This window comes from Ambystoma mexicanum, chromosome 4p, assembly GCF_040938575.1.
Source record: "Ambystoma mexicanum isolate Mex_15411 chromosome 4p, UKY_AmexF1_1, whole genome shotgun sequence".
Classification (NCBI taxonomy): domain Eukaryota; kingdom Metazoa; phylum Chordata; class Amphibia; order Caudata; family Ambystomatidae; genus Ambystoma; species Ambystoma mexicanum.
In genome coordinates this window covers 549,320,026-549,334,610 of record NC_090927.1, presented here as the reverse complement: position 1 = coordinate 549,334,610, position 14,585 = coordinate 549,320,026, and the positions used below count along the sequence as shown (strand labels likewise).

Below are 14,585 nucleotides of genomic sequence, written 5' to 3'. Positions count from 1 at the left end.
ATGCAAGTAACAGAATTAACTATATACAACTTATATGTGTCGTTTTGTAAAATGTCAAAGGATAAGAAAAAAACGGATTGGATCAATGATATCATGCCATTTAGTTGAAACACGCAGTTTGATTTCCCTTGGAGAAACAATTAATTTGACTACATTGCCAAAATCTCCAAATGACTCAAATGATGACAAAATACAATTGCAAAAATAGCAGGACAAGTGTCAAAGGTGTATTGAAGATTGAAATAACCATTATGGTACAGGAATTTACTTGCACCTATTGCCTATAGTCAAACATCATTGGCTTTCTATGGCCTCTAAAATCAATGCCTTCACTTACCAGGCTCTGGCATTGTCCATGCTTCACATTTGAAGTGCTCACTGGGGTCAGATGGTAGTCCTATTCCGGCCAGGTTACAGGCAGCAATTTTGAATTCATAAAATGCACCTTCAGACAGTTCTTCAACCTATGTGGGAATACATTTCAGAAATAGCTGAAAACATGTTTGAAGATGAACCATTTGAAAGTAAGCAAATTGTTTTGGTGCATTGAAATATTGCTTAGCATTATATTAGGTCCAGTGAGGCAGGAGATCTCCTCTCTTCTCTTTTGCAAATCCAGCCCTTCATTTCTCTTCTGCCTCCCTCTTGATCATCTTAACATAAGTAGTTCAGTAGATGACACACTCTTGATTGATTCCTGATTGGGTCCTGGACAGAGCATCACTGATCAATTTGATCAGATGGTACCTTCCAGAAGTGTGACACTTCTTCCAGAATCTATGCCTACACATTAAAGTGACCAATTTTTACAATAGCTAGTTCATCTGCAAAAAATCGATGTTCAGTGCTGAGCTTGTTTTCCAATCAACATACAATATAAATACAATGTCACATTTCATAAAAACCTTAAGGCTTGTGGAATTGGCAAAGATCAGGGCTTCAGACGAAATTTGCCACCGGAATGGTCTGCCACAAAAAAAGAGTAATGGGATATTTTTGCAATGTCCAGTGAAGCACAAATAGGCAAGCTAATGATTGTGCTGATCTAACAGTGAGCTGTTGTAATCTCTGCAGTTGGAAATCTTCTTTCAGAAGATAAACTGACACATTGATTTTCTTGGTAGTTTTCTATGCTCAGAGGGGGATTCACATCATATCTGTATATATCGGAAGAATGAGTCCAGCATGAATGTCTCCACTTGCATGCACATGGTAATATGTTGAGGGAACTTGAGCATGATACCATAACATACTTACTATATCCTTGTTAAAAGCAAGTACATGCTACCTAATAGTTCTACGCTGAAATGTACACATATAAATATGGTAATTTATCACTTTAAATAGAATGCTTATATATGTATACTTTGATCTATGAAATGATGGCACATAAGGTACACATGGCCAAGGAGTGAGGGGTGACACAGACTGTCACAGATTCACTCAAATGAATCCCAAACTTTCCCATCTTGCTGTTAATTTGTTTAACTATATATATTTTGCATTTTGTGTGATGTTATTGAGGTTTTGTATCATGCCAAATAACAAAGTACTTGTTTCAAAGTGTATGAAGTGCAGGGAGTGATCAATTACAATACAAAGCAACCAAGTGTTGTTCTATTTGAGTGGTATGAGAATCAAATGAAGGACACCTGTGATGAAGTCCTCACAGAATCCCAGACTACAGTCTCCTCCCAGGTGGCCACAGGAAGGCAGCCAATACCTGATCCTGACCCTGGTGGTGGTATTTGCCGGGTGAATCACCTGGGAGGAGAAGGCCACCAAGGTTATAGGATGACTCTATTAGATGATATGCAGTATGTATCTACTTCAGAGGGTGAGGTTTATGTAATACCCGACTATCTAATGTCTTGTTGTTATCATACAATTTCCCCTCCAAAGCCCCCTTTAAACATAAAGTGTGAAACCCCTTAGGGTAAACATGGAATAAAAAAAACAAGGATTTAATGATACTTCTAATGATCATAATTCTATATTATATTCAAATTGTGAGGTTAAGAAGCAACAATTGGTTTCTTTAAAAAAAATCTCCTCAGTATACATTGAATAAATCATTAAAGCAGAGTAAACTGAATGTACTTAAATTAAATAGGAACATTAGGGACTTTATGCCCCATAATGCTCTAAGTGATGGGACGAGGAAGCTCCGAACTGCAATGCTCTGTCCAGTGTTTCTAATGACCCACACCTGAGTGGGACTTTTGAACATTTAAAGCCCCTTTAGGTGCAGGCTATAAGAAGAAGAAGTAGAAGGAGAAGTGTAAAGCAGCAGCGGAAGAAGCAAAAAGATGGGGCTGTCACTGCTGTTGTGGTTTCAGTGGACTGCTGTGCTAAGAGAGTCAGAGAAGCTGTGATTTTACCTTTAGAGGATGTGCAGCGGAAAGTGGTGCAGTTGCTGGCTGTCCCATGGGAGAGAAAAGCTCACCCTACCCAGCATTGTACTCTGGTGGTTGGCATTCACCAAAGCATGTGAGGAAAGTCACAAGCTCCTGTTGCAGTAAGCGCAGACCGCGGGAGTATGACCGGAGCTGTCAAACACCCCAGGACCGGACATGAGAAGAGAAGACTGAAACTGCAGTGGGTCACACAAAGGCACAAAGGAAGCGCAGTGAGTTGGTCTTCATTAGGTGACCCCGGGGTGCTTCACATTCGACTGATGGCTGCTAACAGTCGTTTTGAATACCTAACAAATGAATGTAAGTGTTTGTGGCCTAATATACACATTGAAGGAAAGCGAGAGGAGAAGAATTGTAACAACCATTGCCAAAGTAAAGAAGGGTCGATATTTAACCCAGATTACAACCCTCATTGCATAGGTAAAGAGGGGGTAATATTGGAACACAATAACAACCAGAATTGCCTAAGTCAAAAGAAAGCAATTATAAGAAACAGGGGAAATCGTTATCCTAAGGAGAGAAATGTGAATAATAGCCATTACCAGCATGTAACTGGTGTGGTAGTAGAAAACCAAAGGTGTCAGAACAGAAGCCTTCCATGTAGAAAGCCTCAAGGGGGGATGAACTGAACCTAGAGTGAAAGTGGCAAACATACCAGTGGAAGAAACAGCATCAATGTGTATTGTTTCCTTATGAAGGAAGTTGTGCATTTCAATGATGGTGAAATATGGAAGCAAGCATCACCACAAAGTACTTGTAGTAGTGGTAGGAGTTTTATCCTGGCTGGCGAAAAGACCAGGAAAGGGATTATTAGTTGTAGCCCTGGCAGGTTAGTGAACCAGGAAGAAGACATTGATGTACTACCTTGTGGTTGAAGGTTGTGGTGGAAAGAAAGTGGCAAAGCAACCAATGTGTTATGATTTAAATTGTGGTAAAACCATCCTTACAAAACTGTATTGTTTATAGAGAAGAAACGTTATATTAAAAACAGACTGGCAGTATGTACACAAAGGGCCTCATCAAGGGTTGGGCGAAGCAGCAAAAATGTGGCTGTAATGCTATTACCACTGCATTACTGCTCCACCCAATCCCAGGTTTGGGCGGAAAGCTGGAGATTTACCTCCAGCTCAGAGCTGGAGGTAAATCTCCAGATTTCTGCCAATTTTCAGTGGTATTACCACTTGCGCTATTACCACTGGTGGTAATAGCACCAAAAAGCCCCATAGACTCCCATGGACTCTAAATTAATGGGGAATTGCAGCCCCTGCACAACTTGGGATCTGGCACAAATTGCACAGGACCATGTTGCTGTAACACTAATAGCTTTGGTGGTATCTAGGCTCAATTACCACTGGGATACCGCTAAGGCCCTGATGAGGCCAGAGTCTTTTGGTTTATTGAGTAGGAGATGGTGGTAACTTCTGAACAATCATATTGAACCTTGTTTAACATTTCCAAGTGCCAAGTGAAAGACATATGAAGTGAAATATCTCGAAACCAACAATCTATTAGGGCTTAGACAATCCGGCTTCCGTCCTCGGCATGGTACGGAGAGGGCTTTAATAGATCTAAAAACCCAAATCGAGGATCTGAAAGATAAGGGCAAACAGGCGCTCCTGCTCCTCCTTGATTTTAAGCAGCCTTTGATTTGGTCGATCATCAAATCCTCTGCCACCATCTCAAAATTGCTGCCCACTTTTCTGACACAGCAACATCCTGGATCAGCTCCTTCCTTGCAAACAGAACCATGAGGGTCTTCTCTCCTCTAGCTGCAGCTGACCCAGCCCACGTCCCGTGCGGAGTCCCACAAGGATCTTGTGTATCTCCCACACTATATAACGTGTTCACTAAACCACTCTTTGATATACTTGACTATCTGGGTGTCTCCTACACTAATTATGCGGATGACACCCAGATACTCATCCCTATCACTGGTGATTATGTAACCGATGCCAAATCTCTTAATACAATCTACACCGTCATCCAGGCCTGGATGGCTAATCATGGGCTTTGCCTTAATGATGAAAAAACCGAGCTAATCATCCTAGGCTCGCAATGTAAACTTACTAAACTTGACCCTAAATATAATTCCTACATTATTGACGGGAATGATACTAAAGTTGCCAATGTCACAAAAACTCTTGGAATATATCTCGACTCTACCCTGTCCCTCAATCGACAAACCAATGCAGTTGTCTCAGCGTCATCTTACACTTGCAAACTGATTACAGCATGCCGTCCCTTTCTGACTACGGGCAACTGCCTGATACTCGCCAGAACGCTCATCATCTCTAAAATCGATGATTGCAACGCTCTCTACCTAGGGACTAGCCAAAGAAACCTTGACAAACTCCAGATCATGCAGAACAACGCCATAAGGGCAGCACTCAACATACCCAGGCACTCTCACATTTCCAATACCAGACGGAACCTATACTGACTACCTATCTCTCAACGTATATCTCTGAAATCACTCAATCTAACCCACAAGGGCCAGAATAACGCAGCTCCTGCTTACTTATCATCACGCTTCACACAACACACAACTTCTAGACCACTGAGATCTGCCCAGGCACACACGCTGGCTATTCCCAGCTTCAAGCTCTGTACTGCTGGAGGGTCGAGCTTCCCTGTCCTTGCAGCCAAGCTTTGGAACTTCCCAATGCCTTGAGAAAGGTTCCTTACTGCCATTCCTTCAAAACCAAACTATGGTTACTTGAACAAGATGCCTTAGCTGCCACCCCGTCATCTGTCAGTTGCTAATACCTTGATGTGCTGCATACCGCACTCTCTGGTTTTCAGAACATTTCTGTATATATGTGTGCATAATTGTATAATCTCTCTGCTCTTTCTATTTTGCTGTAATTGTAACTTGTAACTGTATAATGTTTAAACCTTTGCTGTAACTTGTAACTCTCCTAAACATGCGCCCATAAGCCCCTGGGCAAGGTGCGCAATACAAATAAAGAAATACAAATACAAATACAAATACAAGAGAACTCTGTATTGTGGATGTTGAAAAGAACTTTTTTGATTGGAACTTTTATTTGGAAAATCCTGCATTGATCTCGGGGAGGGGAGAACCAACCCAGGGTACAAGGATACATGTTTACAAAACATATGTTTGCATCTAACTATTATACTGTTGAGTTTGATAGGCCATTTGATACATGTATGATTTTGTTGTATGTATAAGTGTGAGGGGAAAAAAACCTTAGAGTTTATTCCTTTAGTCTGAGTTGGACAGGTAGGGAAATCCTTGTAAGTTTAGGAAAAGTGCAGTGTTTTTCTCACCCTTATTATTTAATTTAATGGCTACTTGTTAGAAAAATGTATCTACTTGTCTGCCTTGTAATTCCGTCAGGATACCCAGAACCTGATCTACCATTATCAGCACCTGAAATCATGGCATTTCCAGGATATTTCAGGCACCGGCAACAGTGGGAAATCCTCATTCATAGGACTCCAGTAATACCAGTGCCTGGAATTGCGGCATTGTTTTTGTTACATTGTATATTGATCTTGCTGTGATTTTATATTTTTATATTTTGATTGTACTTTGTATTCAATGTTCAGCACCTTGTGCCTGTTGAATATACGAGTTTAAGGGGGAGGGGTGGCTCACATTGTTGTTTTTCCTCCATTATGCCGCTAATCCATTCACCTTGCGTTCTTGTTGAATTGATATAGTGGCTTATTGAGCCTATTAATGAGGTCAATATTTTAATTTCTGAGATGAAGGATCTCATTCAGGACATTGGTGGCCAAGGTGATCTAGGTAATGAGGAGTCCATCAAAAGTAGGAAGATCCATAAGCTCAAGATTGGGAGGAATGAGAGCAATAGCAAGATCGTCTGTGCAGGTTCAAACTGCACAGTTTTGAGGGTAGAAACTGACATTGAATCTGCTAATGAACCGAAGGTTGGCCCAAGGGCTGCTAGCAATGGCCACAGATCCCGGGCCATCTCTAATGTCCCAATGTTGAGATCTCTCAAGTACCCCCAATCAATTTATGAAGTCAAGAAATATTTGGCCAGAAGGAGGGAAGACATTATAATATCCCTGCTTGAATAGTTGGGATTCCCAATGCCATTACTAGCGATGCTATTAAAATTTACCAACAATATAAGGGTACTGGATTTTGCAGTCTGAATATGCCTGATAACAGTGTTGGGTGTCTCTTTGGAACTGATACTATATCTAATGTTAATCCACCCGAAGAATTGGTTGTCATTGAGTCATCCATTCCATTAGTCAATAGATGTTCCCCACTAGCTAACCTAGTTACATCAGGGCTTGATAGTGCAAAGAAAAGGAAAAGACATCCTCTGGGAAATTCGACAAAGAAAGTGGCAGCAAAGAAGACAAAATTCTAAATTTGAACACACAATGTGTGAGAGCCAAGCGTTTGGTTCTGAGCACGTTTGTGAAGTTGTCTACACCTGGGAATTGAAACAGTTGATACTACTGCCTGCATTACTTGTGTGCACCCACGTGAAGCGCTCCATCTAAGCGTGAGAGCCAAGTGTTTGGTGTTTGCTGAGGGGTGAATGGGTGGACTGTGGACTCTGCCCACCCTTCCAGGTCCGCGTATATTGGAAGGAAGTACTACATCTTTTTTGCCTCGAACTACATGTCGGATCAGTGATTTATACAGTTGTATCTGACAATATTATTGAAAATCTGTACCGTTTAACGCAAGTGATCTCTCTCAGCTTCTGCTTTGCTTAGTGACACTTAGAGATTTTGGCAAGGATTATTTGCTTGTGTCTGCTGGTTTAGAGGATCGTAAAAGTGATTATGCCTGGAAAACTACGCTCAAGAACAAATAACTACAATTCGAGAATAAATGCTCCCTATAAGAAAGATTTGGCTGCTACCGCCACACGCTCAAAAGCTCGTAAAGCAAGCTCTCAGGTTACTAGTTCTGGAGGCGGCAGGGAGGCGGCAAGGAGAAGAGTGCTGGCTCAATCAAATCCTTCTTTCAGGTCAAAACCGTGATGGCCACAATAGCCGCCCCTTTGGTTGAATGCACAAATATATCTTCCCAGCTGCTTCCCTCACCGCCTAAAAACGTTGGTAATATTACAGACCTATCCTTTGCAGCCATTGACAACAACAACTTGTTACTCGCACTGTGCTATTCTCTGTGTGGTACAAATGGAATAGACAAACTGCCTGAAGTTGATAAGCTTGCTAATGGAAAAACAACTACTCCAGAAAAAGAACCTGTTGGAACTGGAACTTTGGAAGTGGTGCCCACATCACCATTGCTCCCCGAACCTACACAAAGGCTGTCTATTACTCCAAACTTGCTGTCAACTGAGGAGGAGTCAACTATTTTAAGTACGGACCATGAAACTGCTGTACTTCCTAACAAAATACAAGCACAACTGACTGTGATCCAGTTTGCTATGAAAGTCTTACTCCGTCTTAGTGGAAAAATATTTGAGGAAGTTGCTAGAGTTGTTCCAGCAAAAATAACTAGTGAGGACCACGACAAAGAATTGGCTGCCCTAATCATTGCAATGCCATCAAACAATGTACATCAGATTCAAGAAAATTAGCCACTTCCTTCCGAGTTACCAGAAGAGGATAGTCTTGAATACATCGGAAATGTTGATCAGGGCAGTAATGCCTCAACGATTTATTTAACCAGGAAGCAGCACAAACAAATAAAACAACGCTGAAAAATCCTGTTAGACACTCCTGAAGCCCAGACCTCAAAGGAGCGGACTCGAAAATGGGTATTACTGAAAAAATGCAAAACAATAGGAAGAGCAGTAAGAAAAACAAAAGGAAAAAGAAAAATTGGAATACAAATAGTGCGCTGACAAACTGGATAATCACAGACCAGAAGAAATATTCTACAGAGGAGGAAGTTCCCATAATTCGTGAAGATAGTTTTGGACCAGAATGCGTGGCAGACTCTGCATAGGAGCACTCTCCAGAGCGGGAAAACTTGGCAAAATCTTTTGAAGTACCATTGACACCAGAAAGAGCAAGCATTTCCCAAGTACCGGGAATATCGAAGGATAATTCTACAGTTAGTAATGATCCGATTTTGACAATCACGCGGCTATCCCAGGGGAAAAGGGACACCTGCACACACATTAACAGATCAGAATTTATGACAATGGGCCTCATTACAGGTCGGGCGGTCTGGAAATAACAGTAGCGGTAAACCCACCGCCACTGTTAATTCCGGACCACCCGATCCCGACTCCTGCAGGAGGGAGGTGATGTTCCTCCAGGTCTGACCTGGCGGGTCTAACACCGCACGCCTGCAGGCGGACGTGGACACACCAGCACCATCACGAGATGGTGCCGGTGTTTCCACTTCCCCATTCCCATTGAGTCCTATGGGGCTCAATGGGAATGGGGATTTACTGAATTCCGCCTCTGGAATTCCCGGGACACCAGGGTCGTAATGCCCTGGTATTTCTGGGAGTCACGGAGGCGGAATGGTAATACGAGTCCGGCGGTAACCAGGTGGTTTTACCGGCTCGGTTACCGCCGGACTCGTAATGAGGCCCAATGACTCACAAAATCTTGCCACTCAGGATATTAGACACAAAGGATTTTGAATTCTTTGAACCTGTCAAAAACACAGTGCATCAAAGTAGTAGAGTGTACTGCATTGTTGTTGAAACTGTAAATTTGATCAGAATGCATAAAAACATGTTCTTAGAAATGGGCTACGAGATTGATGCAGCCTTGATATTCCTCCCTGCTAAAAATAACACACATTTGGGTGTGGACAACTTGTGGGAAAAACTGCTGCCAGGCGGCAGAGAGGGTGGGAATACCCGTTGCCCTAGTTAATTGCAAGAGAACACCATGGGAATACTCAGTTGGTTGGTCCAGAATAATGATTAAAAAATGGTGTCTAATAACTGGAATTTGTCAATTTGCTCATGGAATACGAAGGGCTTTGCCCACTATTAAGTGCAAAGGGGTCATTAAATTTGCTGTTGCAAGCAGATATCGTTTTATTGCATGAGTGCTGGCTGCTTACCAAATTATACATTGATGGGTACCAGATGTTCCAGATACTGTCTGAAAAGGGACCTGGGGCGTTCTTTGGGAGGCCTCATAATAGGGGTTGAAAACACTATAAGAGCCACTAGAATTCAACTCTCCAACCCTAATCACAATGTCTTCACTGTGAGAACTCGCCCACAAAATGGCATGGGAAATGATACCCTTATACATTTCTACGATCAACCATGCTCCGTACGTGCTAATAGTATGCAAAATGGGCAAGTATCTGGGGATAAGCCTGGCAAACCTACTTGGAGAAAGGGAACATTGTCAGCCATGCTTGACTATTTATTTGGTAATGAGGTGGCTATTTCGCAAGTCAAAGAGAACATGCATAGTGATCATGCCATTCATATCTGGACCATTACTGGCTATGGATCTTGAGTGGATGCTACAGTCGGTGATTTGGACGTTAATCATGTTATGTTATGTTATGTTATGTTATGTTAAGTTAAAGGATATTTATACCACACACTGTCACCGCCGGAGTGGACCCCTGGTGCTCTTTGGTGGTAATAGAATCAGATGGTCTTAGAAACACCTAGTAAAGGTGCACAAATGTGTAATTAATCAGATAGCAGATGAAATTAAAAGATGTATTGGTGTCTCTGCGGATGGTATTGAAAACTGTATTAAGAAAAGGATGTCTGGGTTGTTTGTACATAAGGGCAGTTATGTAATGCTGGGAAATCCAGATAAGAGGGGGCACTACTATAAAGCAATTCAGGACTCAGAGAGACATATGAGGCAAGAGCTCAGAGAAATTAAGAAGGCTGAGCTTGGCCCACAGACCAGCCACTGAGCTTGTCGGCACATGCAAAATAGATACAGGCAATGGGTCAAGGGCTGGAAATTCTCCCATAGAAATGCTCAATGGCAGTACCTTCTCAGAGCAGTGTCAACTAAAGACACTAAAAAGATGTGGGGCCTATTGACTAAATTTAACTCAGCTAAAGTCTCACAAATTACATGTTCTATTAGTGAGCAGCACTGGGTTGAATTCGAGGCCTTTTCATCTGTGAACGGTACTGGAGGGGCTCCAACTCCATGTGAATCTTCAAATTAAATTTTGACCTTGTGGATGTGGAAGCAAAAATCCCAAAACATAAGGACTCTAGGGTGCCAGGTCCACGTGGCCTAGCTAACATTGTATTAAGAAGATCCCTTGAGTTCGGATCAAGGGTGTTGTTTGTGCTATTTAACAAAGTTTGTGAAGAGGGTGGCGCCCCAGATTTTGGAAGAATTCTAACTTGGTACCCATTTATAAAAAAAAAAGGTAAAAGAGCATCTCCTAAAAACTTTAGACTACTTGCAATGTTAAATGTAATTGGAAAAATATTTGCATTCCTGATACGCCACGGTCTAACGAAATGGGTCAAAACAGCCTAGATACTAAACAACATCCAGATGAGCTTTAGGGTGGGCCCCGGGACTGTACACTGTCACTGGCTGATTGATATGCTTGCCAGAGATGCTAAGGTCAAGGGCAACCCTGATCTATACATAGCTATGATTGATTTCTGGTCGGCATTCGACACAGTAGATAGAAACCAACTCTGGCAAACACTTGAAATGTAAGGCTGCTCTGCAGATCTCTTATATGCCGTGCAAAACTTGCATGAAGAGACAGTGGTACAGGTTAGGATGGATAGTGGGGGGGGGGCAATTATGCAGGCCATTCATACAGAGAGGGGAGTTAAACAGGGCTGCTCCTTGGCTCCCCTACTGTTCAACCTGTACTTGCCCGACCTGTCTGAGTACTTGGGACAGGTCGCTAACTGCCCTCCGAGTATTGCTGGAGTCCTGCTGAAATGTCTGTTATATGCAGATAACCTTGTTCTGTGTGATCGCACCTTCTTTGGCCTAAAGGGTTTTCTAACCGCATTGTGTAAATATGCGGGTGAGAATGGTTTGAAGATCAACTTTGAAAAAACAAAATATATGCATTATTCTCCTAGAAACACAGCGGTAGCAAAAATGATAGTAGAGGGTGCTCACATAGAGCAAGTACACCACTTCATGTACCTGGGCCTGGACTTAATGAGCGGCTGTGACTGTGACTACTCAGCAATTATTGCTGAGAAGAAACAAAAATCTATTGCCTTGACCCAAGTTATTGCAGGTACATCAGAGAGAAATCAGGCTACAGTCTACACGGTATACTGACTATATACAGGTAAAGCTGTTGTGCAGCTATCCTATATGGGTTAGAGGCAATATGCATGAAAGATTTGACCTGCTTGAAGGTCCTGGAGGGAATATTTTGGAGGTGTGTCCTTGGAGTGGGCCCCAGTGTACCAATAGAAATAATAAGGCTAGATTTGGGCCTGACATCTTTAATAGCCCAGTCTTAAAAAGAAGAGGCCTATTATACCTAAAAGTAAAATGATCTCCTATTTGCACACTACTGAGACTCCCTGGTAAGGAAAGCAGTGGGACCAACAATAACAACCTTGCCACCCTGACAAATGGTCCTTATGGTGCAAACTATGATAACATTAAAAGTGATCGTTTTTGGTATAATTGCCTAAACACAGAGAACAAATCTGTGCATATCGCACTTCATCAGGTCTGGAAGGAGTTAACAGCCTTGTTGAAGCTTGACAGGCTTAACAAATCAGGTATACAGTAACTGGAATACAGCAAAATTGACCTATAAAATCCCTATGAGTGGTGGCACTCTTAGTGTAATATGTATTATAAAATTGAAATATTAGGTACTTACTTTATAAATGTAATGATAAATGTTGTAACGATGTATGTATTTATGTATGTAAGTAATTGTATTTGTATTGTGTGAAAGTTCTTTGAACTGTACACATAAATATGATTAAAAAGCTTCTTGTGACCCATTGATGGCCAATTAGCATTCCAAGCCATTATTTGCGTGGCAGAGATTTCTCAGAGCAGATAGGGACCTCCAAGGCTGTTGCACTTCTTGAGAAGATGTAGCAGAGGCCAATGATCTCTTTAGATCGTTTTTTTTTGTTACCATTCTCATAGCGTCTTAAAACACTATAAAATGTATTGTTACCCTACCATTTCAAACCTAATGCCTTCTCAAGCTTTACTCCACCCCATGATTTCACAAGCACAATCAAATTTGCATATGAGCCTCCTTAGCTTCTAAAATCTGCAACACCAAATTTCTCAAGTTCATGCACAAATCTAATACTCCATTATTGACCATGCAATGTAATATTTCTTGCTCTCCGCGGGAGGCTCCGACCATCCCAAACACACAGTAGTGCCTTCTTCCGTTCCATGAAGGCCATTTGCTTTGTTTATTATGGCTGCCACAGAAAGGGAAAACGGATTACATTTCTCAGTCTGCAACAGCCCTTTTTCTTTTCTTTACCTTTTTTCACTCGCTTGGGCTTCTAACTATGGCTCTGGGGGAATTAACTAGCCGGTAATGCCCCCCCCCTTGGGTACTTCGGTCATATTGCCTAAACAATGAACACACCATGTTTCTCCATTTTTGCACTATCATAAACATTTGCATTACAAACATAATTTTATGTAAATGAGAAATTCTGTCTTTTCTCTGTATGTAAAGCTAAACATGGTGAATTATGAACATTTCCAAAAACAGATATTCTTAGAATGTATACTAGTAATGCCATGTTTGCATAAAAAGAAAAAGTACGATACAAACCGTGAAAAGTCTCTCTTTGATAAGGCTGGTATTGATTTCGTGCCAGTTCCGATGATTGACTTCGCGTTTGTCTATATAATAACCATTGATTTTCGATCCACCACTGAATTTTGGCACTTTCCAGCCAAGGGTCATTGAGTGGCCATTACAGTTGAGAAGAGTTATTCCATAAGGATGAGAAGGGCTGGCTGTAGGGAAAAGTAGGCTGTATTAAATATGTTGGGTAGATTTATGAGCAGTAATTTTAAATATTGTCAATGCAATCCAAAATACGTTCAGACACGTGTTTGAATTCTATTGCAACTCCAATTGTAATAACTTCTGACTTTGTCAGCTCCCCACAACACTTCAACTTTGAAAAGTTGCATCCATTCCATAGAGAAGGACAATATCAAAGCCAAATGACTCACATTTCAGGTGATTCGTCATTGCTGAACCTTGGGTGGATGTTTTGAAAAGTTAATCTGACATTTGTTCACAAGACTTTTAATAATACTTGTATATTAAAATATTAAATAATGGCTAAAGTTCCCCCTGTGGTACATTGTAAGGCTATTGAAAGTAACAGAGGAATTACGTGGACAAATAGAGGAACAAGGCATAAGGCTGGGTTCCTTTAAAAGATCACGGAATACTGAGGTGACTGAGGTGACTTGCAATATCCTTTTTTCCACTGGGTAGAGTATGTTGTATTCCTTATAATACATGATCATACACTTTCATCCCTTTAAATAACTGGCCTCTTTATTGTAATCTAAGAGATGTTCCAGTTGTTGATACATATAATGGATGTAGAATCTGGTTAGATTAAAAACAGACCAATATGCTGTTTCTAACTTTGTTGAAGGAATATAGTTTAAGCAGTTGGATGAAATTCTTCTAAAATATTTTATTTTTGTGTGATTTAAAATAGGTAATAACTTGCAGATTCTTGCTCTCATGGGTTAACCTTTAGCAGTGCACATAATAAACATACTACCATGGTTTCCTTATCGGTTAATGGCTGCAAAGTGTCATCGAAAGCTATTTTACAAGAAGGGAATTTAAAAAACATGTAAAGTGTTAATAAAGATCAGCTATGTGGTGGCTCAAGCACCAGGCATTGTGACATCACAACTGAAGAGTAATAACTGATTGGCGAGCATTGGGGTTGTTATGTCCCGATTACAGGTCAGTATTGAAGACACAACTAGCCTGTAATAAGAACATTATTTACAAGCTTTTATTTTTGTATTGCTAGCTGCCATGTATCAACAACGCATTATTATATATAAGCCAAGTAATACGTATATGTATATATACATATTTATGTGCACTTTTACATATATATGCAGACATACACATGTATACACACACAGAGTAGACTGTAGGGCGACGCTAGTTGGCCTACAGTTAAGGTGAAACCCATCATCCTTAGAAAATTCTATGTCTAACAACTTTGAATAATAAATTGGATCAGCACGAGA

General features: G+C 41.1%; 1 protein-coding gene across 2 annotated transcripts in view; it reads right to left on the bottom strand.

Annotated features, from left to right (window-relative positions):
• Positions 1-14,585, bottom strand: part of MYOM2 (myomesin 2) — a 578,568-nt gene that overhangs the window by 226,975 nt on the left and 337,008 nt on the right. For both annotated transcript variants that reach the window (XM_069606094.1, XM_069606095.1), the window contains 2 exons: positions 13,120-13,307; positions 338-464 (listed from right to left, as the gene is read on the bottom strand). In XM_069606094.1, the coding sequence (XP_069462195.1) occupies positions 338-464; positions 13,120-13,307 (315 nt within the window). The remainder of the gene's footprint in view (positions 1-337; positions 465-13,119; positions 13,308-14,585) is intronic.